Source organism: Glandiceps talaboti, chromosome 7 (genome assembly GCF_964340395.1).
Source record: "Glandiceps talaboti chromosome 7, keGlaTala1.1, whole genome shotgun sequence".
Classification (NCBI taxonomy): Eukaryota; Metazoa; Hemichordata; class Enteropneusta; family Spengelidae; genus Glandiceps; species Glandiceps talaboti.
In genome coordinates this window covers 3556709-3577500 of record NC_135555.1, presented here as the reverse complement: position 1 = coordinate 3577500, position 20792 = coordinate 3556709, and the positions used below count along the sequence as shown (strand labels likewise).

The 20792-nt window shown below is 35.3% G+C and overlaps 3 protein-coding genes across 3 annotated transcripts in view; 2 read left to right on the top strand and 1 right to left on the bottom strand.

The window, feature by feature from the left end:
- The window catches only part of LOC144437679 (uncharacterized), a 9113-nt gene extending 4475 nt beyond the window's left edge, over positions 1 to 4638 (top strand). The window contains exons 3-5 of the mRNA XM_078126684.1: positions 139 to 261; positions 1204 to 1253; positions 1760 to 4638. Coding sequence (XP_077982810.1) covers positions 139 to 261; positions 1204 to 1253; positions 1760 to 1843 — 257 coding nt within the window. The 3' untranslated portion in view covers positions 1844 to 4638. The remainder of the gene's footprint in view (positions 1 to 138; positions 262 to 1203; positions 1254 to 1759) is intronic.
- A 5021-nt stretch (positions 4639 to 9659) lies between these two features.
- LOC144437812 (triple QxxK/R motif-containing protein-like) lies at positions 9660 to 13114 on the bottom strand. The gene is made up of 3 exons (XM_078126838.1): positions 13005 to 13114; positions 11906 to 12082; positions 9660 to 11558 (listed from the first exon to the last, which is right to left on the bottom strand). Exons 2-3 carry the CDS (start codon positions 12050 to 12052, stop codon positions 11460 to 11462), a joined length of 246 nt encoding a protein of 81 aa, XP_077982964.1. The 5' UTR covers positions 12053 to 12082; positions 13005 to 13114; the 3' UTR covers positions 9660 to 11459.
- A 1565-nt stretch (positions 13115 to 14679) lies between these two features.
- LOC144438208 (malonate--CoA ligase ACSF3, mitochondrial-like) lies at positions 14680 to 19179 on the top strand. Its single transcript, XM_078127251.1, has 5 exons — positions 14680 to 15026; positions 16477 to 16631; positions 17067 to 17212; positions 17601 to 17822; positions 18562 to 19179. The coding sequence occupies exons 1-5, from the start codon at positions 14718 to 14720 to the stop codon at positions 18936 to 18938; spliced, it is 1209 nt and encodes a 402-aa protein (XP_077983377.1). The 5' UTR covers positions 14680 to 14717; the 3' UTR covers positions 18939 to 19179.
- Positions 19180 to 20792: the final 1613 nt, after the last annotated feature.

Here is a 20792-nt window from a genome sequence, read left to right as displayed (position 1 = left end):
TTAATACGTGACAGTGGAAATGTTTTGTGTAAATGATACAAAAATGGTGCAATTTCGATATTTTAAAACCAGATTCACATTGAACGGTTTTTTAGTTGTCCGATATCCGTAGTAATTGAAATACGTTTTCTCTTTCAGCCTATGATATCGAGTACGGTACGATTCATATGAGTGTAAAGTACGACAACATGGAATTGTACAGTAACAAGTTTGATTTATGCACAGTGGATCCTGAGTTGTTTGTCTGTCCACTCCCAGCAGGTGAGTTCATCAAATATTTGTTACAATGGTCATAAATAACAACATTTATGAATGGAGATGGTCGGCTACAAGACAGTTCAGAAAAATAACGTTACCATAATATCAATAAATAACAAACTGAACAACAAGAACACCACCACCACCAAACAACGAGAGCATTAAGATCATCACACCACCACTACCACCACCATCACTATCACAGTCGCCGTCATAACTACTACTACCATCACCATCACCCTCGTCACCACCTTCATCATCACCACCATCACCATTGCCGTCATAACTACCACTACTACTACCACAATCACCACCACCACCATCACCATCACCACCACCACCACCAAACAACGAGAGTATTAAGATCACACCACCACCATCACAGTCGCCGTCATGACTACTACTACCATCACCATCACCCTCGTCACCACCTTCATCATCACTACCATTGCCGTCATAACTACTACTACTACTACTACTACTACTACTACTACTACTACTACTACTACTACTACTACTACTACTACTACTATTACCACAATCACCACCACCAACATCATCACCAAAACCACCACTCCCGTCACCACCATCACCACCACCATTGCTGTCATTACTACAACCACCCGGGCAACCACCATCTCCACCACCCTCATCACCACCATCATCACCACTACCATCACTACTACCATCATCACTACCACCACCACCACCCCCACCACCACAATCACTACTATCATCACTACCATCATCATCATCATCACCACCACCACCACCAGTACCACCACCACCGCCACCATCATCACCACCACCACCAACTACAACAACCACCACGTCATAAGTGATCTACTAACAGCGTATGGGTATTATCCTTCCGTGATTATAAAATTGAAATGTCACACATTTAATATTTTTAACTTCCGAAATTTTGTTGCTGGTTATTTTTAGGTCCACAATATTACGATACCGAGGTACATGTTCCAGCATACGTTCCAAAGGTATTTCCATTTCTTTTTTCACAATGTTAATTTTCAACTCAAAATATATCATAAAGCTTTATTTCTCTGTCATCAAGTTTTTTCCAGTGGGTTTGTGACCTAGTCATATTAGTTATCTAACCTATATCACATACAGTTAATAATAAAGACGGACTCCTACCCGATATGTATTGATATTTACAAACCAACAGTTTCTGTATTTGGGTTCTCTTGACCTCTCCACATATTGCACTGCATGCTACTCGACCCTCTGTCTGTGGCGAAGTTCAGACAAACTAATTAGACAGTAGATAGTGCAAACTTGAACTTCACCTCTCTTTACCGTTTTCAAATCTTATCATTTTTCTGAAAATAAAACCCTCGGTTCATACCCTTGACCGTATATAGTTCCTCCTGTATCTCTACCTTGACCGCCAAGTTCATATTCGATTTGTTTGAAACTGTCGCAATTTGCCCCAGCACGTTTCGATGTATATGTAACTAAAATATCACTCTTGCCATTCCAGGGTATTTTCTACAGCAGAGCGTGGCTAGTAGACCAGGACGATAACGAAGTCGCCTGTGGTATAAGTGAATTCAACAACCTATAAAAACCTACTGTATTATCACAATGGGAGACGAGATTACCCATAGTGTTGACGAGATTACCCAGTGCTTGAAGTATTCTATACCCGACTTTCTCCAACAACGACTCGTTTAGAGTAACTCCGTGTTTTTAAATACGACATTATCTTCATAACAGAAAAAAAAACAACGTATAGATGCGTCAGTGTATAGACACTAAATCACTGAAATGCCATGTAAATCTCTACAATTGCACATATGAAATTTCCTGATTCTGACGTCACTTGCTCCAGTCATGATAGACCAAACAGCTATGATTTACTGACGGGTTCAAAGTTACAAGTATTAGCATTGGCTCCAGACTTAAATTGAACATAAATTCATAAATCAATGACTTGATTATTAACATTTACGCCATATACACCCAAAAGATAGTCCAGACTCTATACGCGCTACGATCCTCTCCACGAAAGAAAGAGACAGACAGACAGACAGACAGACAGACAGACAGACAGACAGACAGACAGACATACAGACAGAACAAAAAGTAGACTACCTCACAGACAAATAGCTCCAAGGACCAAAATGGATAAAAACCTCTTCCAATTAATGAATTAGACACAATCATTTTATCCACCCAGACTTAAAATCCGTAAGATTTCCTTAAATACTCAGTTATTAGGTCTTTATAACTACTGATAGTTTCGTTAGTGAATATTACGTTGTCGCCTTCTACGCCCTCGCGAAATGGCTTGCTGTAGTATAAAATGAAAACAAAAATGACATCCATTTCATCGCATCATATCATAACTTGTACGCCACAAAAATAAACTTGGACACACCACTACTTGATAGTGTGGTTAATTCAAGGACAATACTCAATTGACAATGTCAATGTCAGAGTCGAGTGACCGTTGATCATAAATTCGAACTATGGACGAAAGATATGATCAGATAAGATATGTGCGCTATAATTAGCGTTTCATTGTATTCACTACGAAATTCTATTTTATTATCAACTTTTAAAAACTACTCCATTCCAATTTTATTGAACCTTGTATTGAACTTTACTCTGGTTGCCGAATATTTTCTGAAATGTTGACCTGAAGGTTTTTTTAAAAGCGAATCCAGTAAGTTTATCGATGGATTGTTCGTCTAGCCCAGAGACATTGCTATCTGAGAAGACACATTGGCAAAAGACATCTTTAAGGCAGATAACCAAGTCTGTAGGCTAGACAATAGTAAACAAGTTTATAGTTATCAAGTCAATTGTATATGCCATTTCTTTGTTGTTTGGCATGTTATGCCATTTGTCTTTTTCCTCCGCCTTTGAACTTTTCCTTTCATTGTGTTCTAGTAACAGACAAGGAAAAAATGTCTGGGTTCTGTTGTAAGCTTATTTTGCGTCTTCTGTTTATTGTTCATTATCTTCTTCGTTTTTTCGAAACCATTAATAGAATTTACAATGTTGAAAAGACTGCCAGTAAAATATGTTTTGTTTTGTTTCTAAGATATCGCAATCGTATTTTGGAAATTTGAAAATACTGGTTTACAATATAAAGGATATCTTGCACTGTAGTTACAGTAACCAAGGTTACAACATTGTGTACGTGATTCACGTAAACACATAGAAATTACGTTTTATACATAAACAGATAAACAGATGAAATTTGTTCGGAAATATACAAAATCCGAATTTGTAACAAACGCACATTTTTCATTTTTGACAGAGTTTTCCTTTGTACAATATTGTAATTTTTGAGTGGTCAATCTGTGTTTAGTCAGCACTAGTGGCAATGTTCTTATGTTAGTCCTTCCAACCTTCATGGAAATGTTTACCAACAGATATTTACACTATACCTTGGGTATCCATGTTTTGACCATTAATATCAGTTTGTTTTACGTTTAGTTCGGCAATACACTTTATTGTGTCATTTATTCGATGTACTGAAAATTATATGAATTTACATGTAATAGACCAATATGGGAATTTAGGGTAGCAAACTCTCTGTACAAATACACATTATGATAGGTTGTCGAGAGAAAAATGCCTTGCAATGCAAATTTAAACACAGTGGTTTGGATATGTTCTGATGTAATTTAATTGTTGCCTATCCACCCACTTTATCAGTAGACTGGAATCATCCACCCAGCAACACAGCTGTCTAAGGTATCGTTGTATTATCGAATAAACAATTTAAAAATAATTAGTAATTTTTTCTATGCATGTTACATATTTGTGTTTAATTTGAAGAGTAAGCAGGGGTCTGATTTAGAGGAAAACTGTACAATCATGTTAGTATATCTACTTAACTTTTGCTGTCATTGTCTCCATGGAAACCATTTACAGGCTCACACTTTGCACTGTGGACATTGGAACTGTGTATGCGTCAACAGTTCAGAATAATTTAATTATTTTGGTTTAACATTTGAATTAAGAGTGGTAAAAGTCTTCTCACGTTATTTGTTGTAGTGTATTGTGATATGAAGATAATTCTAAATTTATTTCAATCTTGAATACAAGGAACACAATAGGATATTTCAGTAATTATTTTTGTTTGGCAAATTAATATTTTATATTCAAATGGAGTTTGCATTACGTAAACTCTAGAAACGAGAACTGCTCTTGACAGGAATTCCCGAAATTAGCCTATACCACAGAGACAAGGAAAACATTTCATTTTTCTTCCTCGTGTGTGGCTATACAGTGCAAAGTAGGTAACAAAATAAACCTACCAATATGAACATTCTGCATGAAAAGAACGGGTTATTCATTTCATCAAAATCGATTTTTTTTCAGATTGTTTATAATTTTACATATTTCCCCCAGCAATGTTGTATTTTTTTTTATTGAAATTAAAATTATCTTTAGTAACTTTTGTTATAACCCTGTCTTTGAGTTATATGTTGTCATGGTGATCAATGGAAACTAGAACGACGTAGCAACGTATTCGTGCAAGTATTCGACAGAATAAATGTGATCTCAACTCAACACAGCCTAGCTATTTCCTCAACCCACAGTAACCGTAACTTTTTCCAAGAATAATTTCTCTGTTACCTTGGATTGGGATTAAAATTTAGGTGAGACAAATAGTTATCTGGTAGAACTACAGAAAAAGTTGGTCCAGAACAAAATATATAACAGACATGGCTCCAGGCTGGTCAGATAACACTAATTCAAGAACCCGGGATTCAATCCCCTATTCTACTGACGTGTGTCACAGTGATGAAAGTATAAGACGGAAATTTTGATACTAGTCCAAAATGTTAACAACGTGTAATATTATGCAGTCTCACGAGTATTTACTCTCTGAAAAAAGGGGCGTTTCGTATGTACCATTACCTCAAAAAAGACCTTGTGATCTTACGATGGTGATTTTTATTGATAAAACGTCGGGGAGGGTGGGGAGTCTAGAGGGAACACGTCGAGTTGGCGTTGTCGTAACGACGATAGTAGTGGTGTGCGACGCTTCAGGTTCGTACTCTGCAACTTCTCATTGCAATAACGGTTGGAGTTTGCACGGGAATATTTTCAACGTTAACTATCTGTGCAATCTTTCAACATATTTATAAGTACACGGTATTCATTTGGGGTTAAACTGTTTCCCGTGAAAAAAGAGGTAATATTTTTCAACGACAGGAAAAAATGCTATATTTGATCAAATGTTACAAGGAAATACCAATAAAAAGAACAAAAACAGTATAAAAATTCCTTAAATACAATACGTCGGTCGTATCAACTGGGTTTGTATTTCTGTTGATGCATACGAAATTGCCAAAACACACTGCTCTATGACAAATATGACTATGACTCACAATGCCCAAAGATCACACAGATTTATGATAAACATTCAGTCATAACCTCACAAATGACGTAACTAGTAACATTATAATAACAGCCACTAAAACTTATTATACAAATAATCAAAGCTGAAACTTCATTTCGTCCAAGACGAATGTTAAAACCCAACGTTAATAAAGTGAATGTAAGTGACGACATAGTTACAGCCAGTGATTGTAGTACTGAGCAATATCTCCTAAAACAGTTCCTTTTTCAAAGCCTTTTGCGTTTTTCGAGCACTTTATCTTATATGCTATGACGCAATTCCCTAGAATAACAACACAACCTTTCACGTGATGTATACTTAATTAAAATTATGTAATGGTGTTGATTTTTTAAAGTCAGGTGTAGTCTGTTTACCACAGGTACTCGAATCAATGTGTAGAAAAAAAATGTATTGTATATAAATAAGACTTATTTACATATTTTACATATTTTTTTTAAATCATACACATTGATTCGAGTGCCTGTGCTGTTTACAGTCGGAGAGGGTCTCATCAAAATCGATACATCTCCTGATCGATCTATTTGCGGATATAAATACAAACAAACAAACAAACAAACAAACAAATGCTAGTAAGCGTTAGTAAATATTCTAGTTCAATGATAGTCGTTTATGTGTAGTACCTAATCGTGGTCTGGGGTAGTACTATTGATGCTAATCGTAGAGTCGAACGGTATAAGTATGGATAGTTCTAACGTTAAGTTGCACTCTAGCACTCACACTCTCATACTCTCGTACGGGATCGTTCAGGTCCAAGTCGGGAATTAGTCACGACTGAGAAGAGATTTCGGCTTGCCAGAATCACCTACCCGAGTGCCTCTGGATGTTTTAATTCTCATCTTAAGTATACTTCGAATACAGTGGAATTTACACAACGACTAAATATAGAAAATCACACCATAAGATCATAAAAGTTATTATGTACTTTTCTCTAACCAATCATGTGAATTTCAGTTACATCATTTTTGGCCTGCTTCGTCATCGCCAGTCTACTTCTGACCTATGGCCTACAATGCCGAAATGTAGAATTTATTCCCATAATTCCGAAATACGATATTTTGGATCGTAACACTATTACTTCATTTGTAGTCGGCTAGATTATTAACTTTTCGTTAGTGGCACTCAACTGCACTACCTGGGTGAATGAGTGGGAATGATGAGGGGGTAATCGATATTATATAGTATGGTGTACTCGCATATATCAAGATACATGTATCAAACTCTGAACAAAATAATAAAATTTACAAGTCTTGACTCATTTGTTTGACGTTTATGGACAATGTTGACATATACTCCAGATCACTCACTGTGTGATTTAAATCAATTACTAGTTGTATGTAATTCAAAACTCGATTTCAATGCCTACATTTGCTTACATCAAAGCCCAAAAATACATGCTGATAAACTTCAAGGTCTTTTTGCAGGTCTAATAACTTTAACACCAAAGTTAGTGCCCAATATGAATTGACCTGTCAATCATACGATGGCTTAGTCTGGATGGTCTCTAACTAAACCACGTCTGGTCAAAGTCCCTCAATCAGCACAAAAGGTTGTTCATCCAATCAGTGAACACCAACTGTTATAGTGATGTAAACAGTAGATAAGTAGCATCCTGACCTGACAAATATTATACCATATTTGGACAGTACATAACTGCTCCAATACCACTAACTTTACGAGGGACTGTGTTATTGAATATTCTATCAGTCAGAGACAAAATGATCTGTGACTCGTAACACAAATAGGATACAAATTTTGACAAATGTACCACACTTGGCGATACTATACAACCGCACTGACATGAAATGACGCAGAATAGTAAAGACCCTCGCTAAGTATCAGACTTACAGGGCTGATATTGATAGCGCATTGGTTAGTAAAATCACATAGTTATTATAGGATGATGAGACGTAGACGCACAGAGCCGATTTCGCTGCTTGTGGACGAAAATAAACTGTACATCTAGCTAAAAAAAAATTAGTGTAAAAATTTAGAATTTAGAGATGATTTTACTCAATTTTACTCACCAGTCTGTTCCTGAAATCGTGAACACCTTGTAGAAAGACAAGTGAAGGTACAGTGCCAACCGACGACACGTGCTTTCATTGAAAGTAAAACTCTGTGACAAAACTGACGGAAACATGTATTCCTCAGTGCCATGTAGTTAAATAAATTGGCCAATCAATGGCCTGTTGCTCGCAATGACTTGCTAATTTGTGTACACATCCTCAAACCCAATTGGTCAATTTGTGACCACACACAGGTGTGGGATTATACTTAACATGTGAATTGCTGCACATTCAATTCAAAGTATTATCTTCCTAACACTCAGCTGTGTGAAGATCCAGCTTTTTATGGTGTTATTCAGCGAGATTCGGTTAATTAATGAACTCGAGCCGGACTACAGTGCAGACATAGCACCAACCTGAACTACGCACTCGGTTGGTGCAATATCTGCACTGTACCCCCGGGACTGTACCCCTCCTCTTGTTTCCTTATGGGTAGTCACCCTGCAGTGATAGTCTACGGCCTGTCCACTAACCTGTCGCATGTCTACGTCGCTTCATGAGTTACTCCGATTAAATACAGGGTGCTGTAACATGTGAAACTCCGTTGAACAAGCTCGAAGTGGAACAGACAACAGTTACAGATCCAGCGACGCGTATATACAGGCTAACTAAACTACGGATATTTGTATCAACTGAAAAATCAGTCTCTTGAAGTCTTGATATGGAAATTGCTTAATAATATGTCGACTGGTCATTCTATCAAATGACATAATTATCTTAATACGCCCAGTTAAAAACATATGAGGTTCTATACCTTCTGTTTTGACAGACACATACAACAAAAACAAAAACCCGTCAACGATTCCTGTAGCGTTGAGCATTTCTGATACGTGAACGCACGTCGTGCATGCAAACTATGTATGCTTTCTTTGATATCTTCGTAGAAATCGTTTGTGGTTTATACAGTGCATCTTTCAGTACTAAAGTATAGACAGTGCAGAACATTCAAAATGCAAATAATGCAACTCACAGTATCATCGTTACCTCACTGGGACCAACAAACTTGTTTGTAAACTTGTTTGAGTGCGGCGTTACATACAGGATCAACGACAAGGATAAAATACGCGTCAAGATAAAGCAACGTTTAAAATAGAAGTTTTTATTACTTTAAACTCTACATTTGCAATGTTTATTGACTTTGGTACAAATCTTTACCAACAAATATAACAATCGAACAGGTCCACTTGGTGGCCAGGAAATATGATATTAGAATAAAGATGTAAGTTTTAAAACAATCAAGAATTATTTATAATTTTCTGTAACAAATAATGGAAGCTGGAGTGTGAACCCCTGGTGAGATCTCTGAACAAATCAAGTACTGATGGAACCAAGAACTTTATTGTAAGATTAAAGTCCGAAACCAGAAGATAGAATCATATTTTGTTTCTGAAGATTTTTTCTTTTGTTGGAAATAATATCATGACAGGTTTTACGAATGTAGCATAAGAAAGGTTACTGTTGTTGAAATATTTGGACTGCCAGCAAGTTAAATGTAAATTCTAATAATGCAAAGCACTCCATTGTTGGCCAAGCATGGGTGTGTGTGTGTGTGTGTGGGGGGGGGGGGGGGCATATTCACACTTTATTACAATAAGATGTCAATATATGAAATGGCAGATTAATTTTGACAAATCAAACCACTGTCTGACAGAGCTGTTGTACAAATCATTAATTCCAAACAATGGAATAATGTTTAGTAATATCAGAAATCCAAAGACAAAAAAGATGGAGGTTTTCTTGTTTTTTTTTACACTTTTCAGTATTGATGCGAATGTATCTTTTCTCAAAAGTTTCAGTGGAAAAAATAATTCTTTAACACTTTGGCTCCACTATATTTTTGAGAACATAAAATGTTGACAACATACAATGCATTTATTGCTATGTCACTCTTGTCACTTTATTTATCAACTCATACCTATTGAAATATGTTTGTCATTATCATTATTATAGTTTCTTGGAATTTACCAGTAAAAGTCATCCAGTGTTAATGCTGATTTTTTGGGATAAACATTGCTTCAGCTAAACAAGCTATGATTAGTTTGGACCCAAAATACTAGAGAGTCTACAGTGTGAAGCAACTTTGACAGAGTCAGATAGAATCACCGTATATGATAAAGATCTCACTGAATTCAATATTATCTTAATCAAGAATTTGTGGTAATCAGTTTGGAGATAACAATTAACTGATTGACTGTGAATGTCATGGCTATCACTTACCCCTGACCCAGTAAAGTACCTTTCAAAAGTTCGATGACCTGTCTTTATTGATGTGAAGAAGAAAAAAAGACAATTGATATACCTCTACTGACTATCTGATGTACCGCAGTTATTGGTTGTACATCATACATTTTTTCTTTACTTTACTTTAAATTAGTATATTTGTTAAAGGCCTACAAATCAATCCCAGGTTCTCACTTTAGTGTTATCCTATCATTCAAGCCATACAAGTTAAACAGGATCATTGTTTTGTTCTGGACTACCATTTTCTATAACTCTATTAGACAACTGTTTTCATACCTAGATTTTAATCATAAACCAAAATAAGTCTCTCCAAAGAGGTTACTATGTCAAATCTCTGTTTCCAAAGTGATTTTCTCATTCTCTCTCAAAGGAGGTTACTATGTCAAATCTATGTTTCCAAAATGAGCCTCTCAAAGGAGGTTACTATGTCAAATCTGTGTTTCCAAAGTGATTCTCTCATTCTCTCAAAGGAGGTTACTATGTCAAATCTGTGTTTCCAAAGTGATTCTCTCATTCTCTCAAAGGAGGTAAAGGAAAGCTATATAACCTTTTCCAAATTTTACCTGTTTCTGTTGACGTAGTTCCCAAACCTTAACAAATATACGGTTTTTGTTTAATGTATCGTTTGACAGAAAAAAGTGTATGACCTTTGCCTACATATCAAATGTTAAAATGTGAGATTTATATGGATTAATTAGTAATGGTATTTATTGGGGAGGTTAGAGTTAAATATAGGATTGATTAACAGTAAGGTGAAACAATGGACAATGATCTCTGTACCAGTCTCTAATGACATCACGCGAGTTTTTTTATTCCAAAGACGGATAAACTTTGCACTTTTATAGATAACAGGATCATCGGGATGGAGCTGGTGCATGGATACTTTGGAATCGCATTGTCACATGTCCGGTCGAAATTTACACAAATTGACACCTGTTAAAAATTGCTGATTAGCATTTATCAGAAAGTATACATATATACATAGATTTTAGATGCACCTATCCCGATCCCTACCACACATGGCTCATCATCCTGGCAGAAACAATGTACAAAATTGAGTGGATGACCAGGGTTACCGATCTTAATGTGGTTTCTTGGTTGATGAAATTAAAGTTTCTATCCCAAGTTGTCATTCGTGTTATCTTATCAGTGGAGCTATGATGATTACAATAGATTATTCTATTGTTTTAGACCAACATTGTCTACAGCTTTGTCAGACAACTGCTTTTAACACCTAATGGAACTAAGCCTTTAACGAACAGACGTGATGACAAGACAATTTTAATCAAGTTTGTTTTCAGAAATAATGGACTCTGTATCAAATTGCTAGGATTTCTGTTATGGCTGTCATTTATTTATTCATACAATTATTACTTTCTGAATTGTGCATATCTACAAGAGAATTATTTTAAAATGCATAGATAGATGTGCAACATTGAAGGCATTCTCTTTTTTTCTAAAACCAGATTGTCAACATTTGCATCCTCTCATTTGTCATGACTACTGCCACCTTGAGCATAAATGAAGAAAAACCCATATATGGCAAATATAAGTACAAGGATTGAAATCATCACCAATGCAACATCCTGTAAACAAAGAATAAGGTTTTGTCAGTTCCGATTGAGATTTCTATTGTACTGTCTGACAATAGTCAGGCAAGCTGTTAGGATTAAACTCCCATACAAATAGATAATTAACTGGATGTGACATCATGGTGTACAATTTTTAAAATTAAACAATTAATGATAGAAAAGTGAGTCCTGACAACAGTACTGGTATATAAAACTTTTAGAAATATATTATATTATCCAACTTTGTTTGAATGAAGTGAACATATGCATCCATCACCGAAAGAATTAGAGTGAAAACACAAAGTTTTTCAAAAGAGAAATAAAAATGAAAATACAAAATGTTTATAGTTATTTCACCTTACCTTGATACTCCAATTTGATTCTTTTGCAAGTGCTTGCTTCCTAACTCTCTTTATTTCTTTCTTTGATTTCTTATAATCCTGTTTCCCAATCTCTTTGCGGTACTTCTCTACTGGGGTGTTATGCAAATGAGCGTCTTTCTTTCCCATCTTCTGTCTTCTAGTTCACATCAACCAAAGCTGTAGAGTCACATGAAAAACAAAAGTTACACGTTTTACATATTACTATTGTGAGGGCGCTATATCCAAATTACACTGTATTCTTTCTTCAAAAACATTTAGGTCTGATCTCATAGCTGTCGACAGTCGTCCTGAATTGTTTTATATATCTTTGCATACTGGTTTTTTAAGATAATTAGAACATTAATGTACATAACGTTATAAAACTATGTACCTGAGTTATACATGTTTTATGAAGTCAGGATGTGATGATCCTTCTACACGTCCTACTTGTGAATGACCGATCAAGGCAGTCCAGTGGGGCTCCTCTAAATAGTGTGTGTTTTGTCAACATGTATTAAAATAATAAACCCGGTATTATGATATATATATCAGTACATGTAATATGTCTATACTGGAGTAAACAGTGCTCAATACATATGTATGTAGAGCAGTATAAATAAATAAATAAATAACACTGTATCAAGTAAGATACACAGGAGCCGTTACACAGTGTTTCACGCTGTTGTGATCATCAGACGAACACTGTGTAATGGCTCCTGTGTATCTTACTAAGTACTAGTACTTGATACTGTTATATATTATATATATATATATATATATATATATATATATATATATATATATATATATATATATATATATATATATATATATATAATATATATATAAATAAATAACACAATAAATATATATATATATAATATATATGTTGAGGGTAGAAGAAAATCAAGTCGGGTTTTTCGTATCTACAAGCCTGTTTCGTGAGTAAATCACTCGTCAGGAGATGTTATACATAACAGTACATAGTGCATTGACGAGCGGATTGCTACGTGGCATTCTCAGTGTCAGTCACTCACTCTACTAAAGTTGATATGTTTGGCGTGAACGAGTGAATGCAACTGACATTAATGTTACCTACTTTTCTATAAAGCTAACCATGAAGCCTTTTCTGGCATTGCATACACTGCAAGTATTATGTTTTCCTCAACGACAACAAGTGTTCTCCATGGGCGCAGCCATGATGAATTACAAAGCATCACGGGTAGCTTACTGGACCAGTCGTTTTAGTGATAGGGAGTTCCAACCACATTGAGAGGAATAACGTATGAAAACTAAATATATATCGAAACACTTATTCATTTGTTCAACATTAATTGGAATATGAATATATGACATAGTTTTCAACATGTTGATGAGTTGCTAAAAGTGAATAATTTTTGGACATGATTTGAATCCTGGTGCAAATGTTAACTGCCCACCCCTTCTAGATAGCAACCTTTACCCCGATGTCATAGGTCAAGCCCACCGTCTGCTTTGAAGTGCTTCGTTGATTATCAACGCGGGGGATGTTATGGTAAGTTTGCCTTGTCAATGAAAGATGTGCGAAATTACTTTTTTCCAACAGCAATAATGTAATGTTGAGTCAACATGAAGACGTTGAATGACTTTGACTCACCTTGATATACGGCTTATACGACTACAAACTTCTTTTTTGATGTTCGTCACGCACCCGCTACTGGTCACACCCCCTTTTTAGTTTTCTTTTGGTGAAACATTTGTTAGATACTGATTTATCGTCTGATTAGATATTGCTGATACTGCATAGGACGCCTCTTTCACACAAGCTTTGTATCATCGAATTTTATAGCTGAAACCATCATATAAAAACATATTTCCCTGAAACAGTCCACAATTGATAACCTTAGCACTAAGTATTTATAAAATGAAGGAAAAAACCCTATTAAGAGAAGAGAAGAGACGCGGATTTCTTACCTGTTGCAGTACTCGTGTATCTATATCTCCTGTGTGTGTGTGTGTGTGTGTGTGTGTGTGTGTGTGTGTGTGTAGTGATTGTGTATTTTTCTCTTAAAATTCACTGATAAACAGGGTAGGTGTGAAATATGGTTGAGTCACATTCCCTCTATCACTACCTTTGATAAATGGACTGTGGTTGAATGAAGTAAATCAAGTTAACATCAGTTTTTGATATATTTTTTATTTCAGAACTCTACCTCTGTCATATTACATATCAGATTTTAAAAACACAATGAGACTCATACAATCAATCTATCACATAGCTTTGTCTGGGAGGCTGCTGTCTAAAGTAAACCTACATAGGACAGTATCATGTGTTGGCACATCTAACATTTGTCATAATGTGTTACAAAGAAATTATGGATCCACTGTTAATGTCACACCAATATTTATGAAACAATTAATTGAGAGAGATTTTCTAAGTGGTAAGCCTGTCATTATAGATAATGTTGGAACACATTCATATTTTCAAATACTGGAGCAAAGTTTTCATTTGTCTGTGCTATTGAAGAAAGAGTACAACATTCAGAAAGGAGACAGAGTTGCTTTTCTTTGTCCAAATAACTCAGCATACACTATTGTACAGTGGGCAATATGGATGCTTTGTGGCATTGGTGTACCAATGTGTACCTCACACCCTCCTCTACAACTTCAAGAATTAGTGGATGATGCCAAACCAGCTGTTGTGATTGCGACAAACAATTTCTATGACAAACTAGCACCAGTGTGCGCAGCAGAGAAAGTAAAACCACTATGGCTACAGTATAACCACCAAGAGAGACGGTTTGTTCCTTCTGCCAAGAAGCACTTGGATTCAATGAAACCTCTTACAAGTCTGCTGCACCATGCTTATACGTACAGTTGGAAAAGAACTAACTGGACAAACCTGGATGCAGTGCTGATTTATACAAGTGGCACAACCAGTAAACCTAAAGGTGTAGGGGTTACCCATGGTAATATGAATGCTCAGATTGACAACATGGTCAGTGCATGGCAGTGGACGAGTGATGATGTCATTTTACACACCCTGCCATTACATCACATACATGGTATGGTCAACTGTTTGGCTACACCTTTATCCTGTGGTGCTACTTGTGTTATGCTGCCAAGCTTTGATGCTGGAAAGGTTAGTAGGTTACAGATTGAGCAGATTCGTTTTGAATTTTACACAAGATGGTAGTGAGAGTTGCCACTCACTGTAATCCCAACATATGCCTTGAAATTATACTCTTATGATGTTTGACCTGCACCATTTGACACTAATTTACATAATGATTAGTAATGATTATGCATATCAACAACTGACCAGCACTCCTTTTGGGCTAGGGAGAATGGTGGACAGTCATACCCTATCAGCTGTTGACATAGGTTAAATAAACTATGAAAATTAATATTAGTGAGAGTTACAATTCAATTTGCTAACTCAATTACATTCTAGTTCTGATAGTTGATAGTCTAACCAGCATGTTGCAATGGGGGTTGTAGTATAGTCTATCAAGGATGTTGCAATGGGCAAACAATATGAAATTAAATCCAGACAAAACAAAAGACATGATAATCTCATTTAAGAAAGACCAACAAGAAATTCCCCTCACCAAAATAAATGACACAGTCGTTGAAAGAATCACTGTTCAGAAACTTCTCGGGGTAATGATAAATAATACTCTTTCATGGTCAGATCATGTTGATTATATATACAGTAAAGCATCTAAACGGTTGTATTTTCTTACTCTACTCAAGAGATCAGGATTGAGTACTAAGCACTTATTGTTGTACTATACCTCAATTATACGACCAGTGGTAGAATACGCATGTCCACTGTGGCATAATGCACTTACAAGTGACCAAGCACAACAAATTGAGATGGTACATAAAAGAGCATTCCGGATCATTTTTCCAGAGACATATCCGGAATGTATCCCTACCAATATCAAAACTCTAATGCAGAGGAGAGATACAATATGCCAATCATTTTTTGGGAAAATATGTATTAGTAATGATAAATTACATTACTTGATCAATCCAACCTCAACAAGGAAGACCCGTCACTCAAAAAAATATGGTATTCTCAGATGTAGAACCGAACGATTCAAAAACAGTTTCATACCATACGCTTTGTACAATTACCAATGATGGCTTGACAGAATGTTTTTGAGCTTGTATAGACCTTTTTAACAGTAATCAGTATATTTTTATGTCTTACCTTTCTTTAGCTTTGTAACCTTTCATTAGGAATCATTCTTAAACATTTTAGCCTTGCTGTTTGTACTCTTTTAGTCAGTGTTTTCCTGTGTATTTGCGATTTTAAATTGTATGATTTCAACCACCTCTTTGTGTTTGGTTGCAAAATAAAGATGATAATAATGTTGCAATGGGGGTTGTAGCTTGCTAAATATCAAGATCTGTTTTACTTTAAAAAATAGCTAAACTGAATTAAAGATTGATCGTTGAGGGCGCTCCACTTTGCTGTCACTTGTACTGATGAATCTTTCAGTTGATAGGTTTTGTTTCAAATTGTAGGAATGTATCGGTAATATTTATGTTAAACTTATCAATACTTTGTTATACGATTCAAGGTATGGGAGAAGCTACTGAGTGATGAGGAACCAAGAATTAATGTGTTTATGGCTGTACCAACAGTTTATGCCAAATTGATAGAATATTACAATAACAACTACACTTCTACCAAAGTTCAGGATTTCATACGGGGAGTATGTAAGGAAAATATCAGGTAGGACAGTAGTAGAAGAATTCAATTAGCACCACCAACAACAACCTGTTATTTGTAAAGATGACCATCAAAAAGTTGTTGACAGACACAGAATACAGCCAAGCTTTGACTTCCTGAATCATTTAGAAATAAAGACTGTAGCTACCATTGTATTAAAATGTAAACATTTTACGAATCTGTTATGACTTCAAAATTGACATTTTAGATTACTCCTAACACTGTTCAAAATTTGATTTGACAGACCAAATTATTTATGGCTGAAAACAAGAGCATATCTTGCAATCTCCTCTCATATATAGAAGATCAGTAGATATATTTCTAAGTATTAGAGTCTTGACCAAACAGTTAATATGTTGTATATATTTTTTTTGTTATCAAGAGAGAAGGCATTTTATTCTTTCCTCTGTGCTGATAGATATTTCCTTCTATGTACAGACTCATGGTGTCCGGATCAGCAGCCCTTCCGACACCTGTGATGGAAAAATGGAAGGAAATCACAGGGCATACATTATTGGAGAGATATGGTATGACAGAGGTTGGTATGGCATTGACAAATCCATTACATGGAGATAGAGTACCAGGTATGTTTGTGAAAGTATTTATAAGTAGAAATTGTGTCGGTTAAAGAAAAATGTAAATACAGTTTAGAGAATGGTTTCAATGTCAGTTGATACTTACTCTCAGCAGCTGACACTTGGATATTTCAATTTGCCGAAAATATGTTATTATCCTGAAACACTCCTCAGGTGAAAGTTTAGAAATCAATTGTATGATCTGTCAGTCTTGCTAAATGTAATGTCCTGTGAAGATTGTTGGAAAAACTTACTGCAAAATAAAGCTATCTAGTTTTGTTGACTTCACCACAGTTTGTTTTTACTACAGCCCCTCATTGAGAGGGAAGCTATCTGAATGTAACACCTCTCCCTGGTCAAGGATACTGTATATAAACTATTCAGTATTGCTTTACAGGTGCTGTTGGCAATCCGTTTCCAAATGTAGAAATTCAAATTGTAGATAAAGATGGGACTGTAATTGCTAGTGGAAATGGTGTACGAGGTACCATGGTAATGGATGGTTGTGATGACAGAGAAGGGGAGCTGTATATCAAAGGACCATCAGTATTCACCAAGTATTGGCGACGGCCGGAAGTTACCAAACAGTCATTTACATCAGATGGCTGGTTTAAAACTGGTGAGTAGGGACACAACTTTTGTGACACAGACAATATAAATCTGATGATTTTTTTGTGTGAAATGAAACAGGAATAAATCAAAATATACAGATGTTAAATTATATATACTGAATGGCTTATACTTTTCATTAAATTTCGTTAATTTGAATTTTGAAACATATACTAAAACGTTTACTGGAAACAGTTTAATCCTTTCAATTATCTGATATGTGTACAATAGTCTGTTTTGATGCCATTATGTATACAGGAGGAATAAGCTGTCTGGAAATTCAATCATTTGTGAAACTGTCAATGTGTGGGAACTAAAACTACTGTTGTTTGAGGTGTTAGATTACACAAACAGATGATAGCAGTGCCTTGGTTATGTGGATATAATCACCCTGTAATCTAGATAGTGTGGGTAATAGCAGTGCCTTGGTTATGTGGATATAATCACTGTGTACTCAAGAGTGTCAGCACCTGAATGAGTTTGAATGTACAGCCACTTGAGGAACACTTGTAATCAGAGACACCATTGTATGTCCTATGTTAGCTTTATATCACATTGCAACAATAATTTTAGTTTGTATCTATCTTAGTTTGCCTTATAGTTTGATTTCTGTCATACCGGGGTTAGTATATGATTCAGCAAATGTACAGTAACTCAAAGATTGAGAAAAAAAATAGTTAAAATGATAGCTACTATGGCTTTGAAACATGTGTTACTAATGCTTGTATTTGTAAATCAATCTATCTTAGGTGATACAGCCATTTACCAAGATGGAGTGTACAAGATACTGGGTCGTAACATTGATATAATTAAAAGTGGTGGCTACAAGATCAGTGCTTTGGAGGTAGAGCGCCACCTATTGGCCAATGACAAAATCAAAGAGTGTGCTGTGTTTGGTCTGCCAGACTCGATGTGGGGAGAATGTATAGCTGTTGTAGCTGTGCTAGAAAAGGGTGAATCTCTCACTGTTGTGGAGCTAAAGAGATGGGCTACTGATAAACTGGCACACTATAAAATTCCTTCCGTGTTGGAATGTGTGGATGAAATTCCCAAAAATCCAATGGGAAAAGTCAATAAGAAGATAGTGAGAGATACAATATTCCCAAATCAGATGAAGCAAATTTAGGGATAATGATGAAATGAAGGCATGATATGGATAACATTATGAGGATATCAATAAGTATTTGTCTGAAATACCAAAATATTCAATGTGTAATATGAAGTGATGATTCTTTTTATAAGTGTATGTTGAGAAGAGTGATATCATCATCTGATCATTTCGCTCATTACTGATTGGAGGTAATGGGAGGGGGATATCTTTCTTACAGTGATAACCTCTTTAAAATTTGGTGTCTATTCTCATATCATTTGGTGATTCCTTCCATCACATGTATTTGAGTACGGTAACTCTTTTGAGAATCAATGTACAGATAACACCAGAAAATAGTAATTCTTTTTTACCCAAAACTGCTGGTTTTTTATACGGGTCTGTTGTCTCTTGTATGAGGCCTGAATCTTATATTTGTAAGAACAGTGTATTTGATATTCTGAGAGCATCTTATTTACAGAATGTGACAAGCAATTTCTAAAACATTAATTATTCATGACATACTGCTTGATGTATGTACATATATTTTTTTGTTATAATTCTGAGGCAAAATAAAGACCAATACACAATCTTCTGTAAAAGAACTTGTATTTTATTTAGTCATTGCTGAGAATCCTCTTAGTTTGTGTTAGTTAGTGATGTCAAATAAAGTAGAACAAAAGATCAAACCTTGATTAATGTCTGGATCCATAACCAAACTATACAATCATTTCAAAATAAATTTGATACGTAAGTGCTTTTTTCAGTCACAAATTAACACACACATCAAATTTAAAGACAAAGATTTATCATAGCTTGATTCATCCAAGGTTTGACTGCATGATGTAGAAAAATGTATGCTTGACTAAGACAGATAGTGAAGTCAATGAATAGTCATGTGACAGAACAGAGGAACTGGACTGTTCTACTAAACTGCAAAGCACTTTGCAAAATCTTTCCTATAACATTTTTAAAACACTGATTTGTAGTATACATTTATTAGGTCGGTAAAACATAATAATTAGTTCTTGTATCATGACCAAAGGTTCCAATTACTTACGAGTGACATTTTGTCTGTTCTTGTCAAACTACAAACTGTAACCTAATGGTAAAGCCATGAAATGGACAGTTTGACATAACTTGTCGACCTGAATTGGTGAAACATTACTCGTTTAGATCCCTTGGATGTGAAACAGGAACTATTTATCACTATTGATTTGTAGTTATTTGTATTTGACTGACAATCAGCCCCCCTTAGATTCATCCTTCCTGTAAGAGTTAGGTCCTGTGAGACGGTCTGGAATCCATTCTACATTGGCTCCAGGCTTGTGTGATACTAGTAAAACATTTGCACATGATAAAAATAACTAATAACCAAATAATTCAGACTAGAATTGCTACAACAAAATATTAAACTTGTTATTACACACAATCACTATACCTAACAGTACATAAAGAATAAATTGGACATTTTATAAAAAATATCTACATAAAAATAAGCATTACATTACTATTAACTCAAACTATTTATGAGGTGGAGTAAAATATTAATAAATATCACAAAATTTTAATTTCTAGGCTTGTTTTTTGGTGTCACTGCCAACATTGGCAATGACTCTACCAACCACTTCTGTATCAAAGCTGCCAAATGTCTTCATCATGTAACCCTTGACCTCTATTAGGTATGCAAAATTATGCAAATTAGTCCAGGTTTAATCTTGTGACTGATCATGCTGATCAAGATACCGATAGTTTGTTAATATCAAGAGTTGTAGTTATTTTAAAATGTTCTCACTCTACCATGACAGATTTAATTTATATTCAAGCTTTGATCACAACTGAGAAAAATTCTTTAAAACATCAGTCACATAAAATTTCCACAAAAGGTTGGAA

Excerpts from the sequence above, each read along its gene's own strand:
- LOC144437812 (XM_078126838.1), bottom strand. The coding sequence starts at position 12,052 with ATGGGAAAGAAAGACGCTCATTTGCATAACACCCCAGTAGAGAAGTAC. Across the intron at positions 11,559-11,905 it reads AATCAAATTGGAGTATCAAG|GATGTTGCATTGGTGATGAT; the intron begins GTAAGGTGAAAT and ends CTTTGTTTACAG.
- LOC144438208 (XM_078127251.1), top strand. The coding sequence starts at position 14,718 with ATGAAACCTCTTACAAGTCTGCTGCACCATGCTTATACGTACAGTTGG. Across the intron at positions 15,027-16,476 it reads CAAGCTTTGATGCTGGAAAG|GTATGGGAGAAGCTACTGAG; the intron begins GTTAGTAGGTTA and ends ATACGATTCAAG. Across the intron at positions 16,632-17,066 it reads GTATGTAAGGAAAATATCAG|ACTCATGGTGTCCGGATCAG; the intron begins GTAGGACAGTAG and ends TTCTATGTACAG.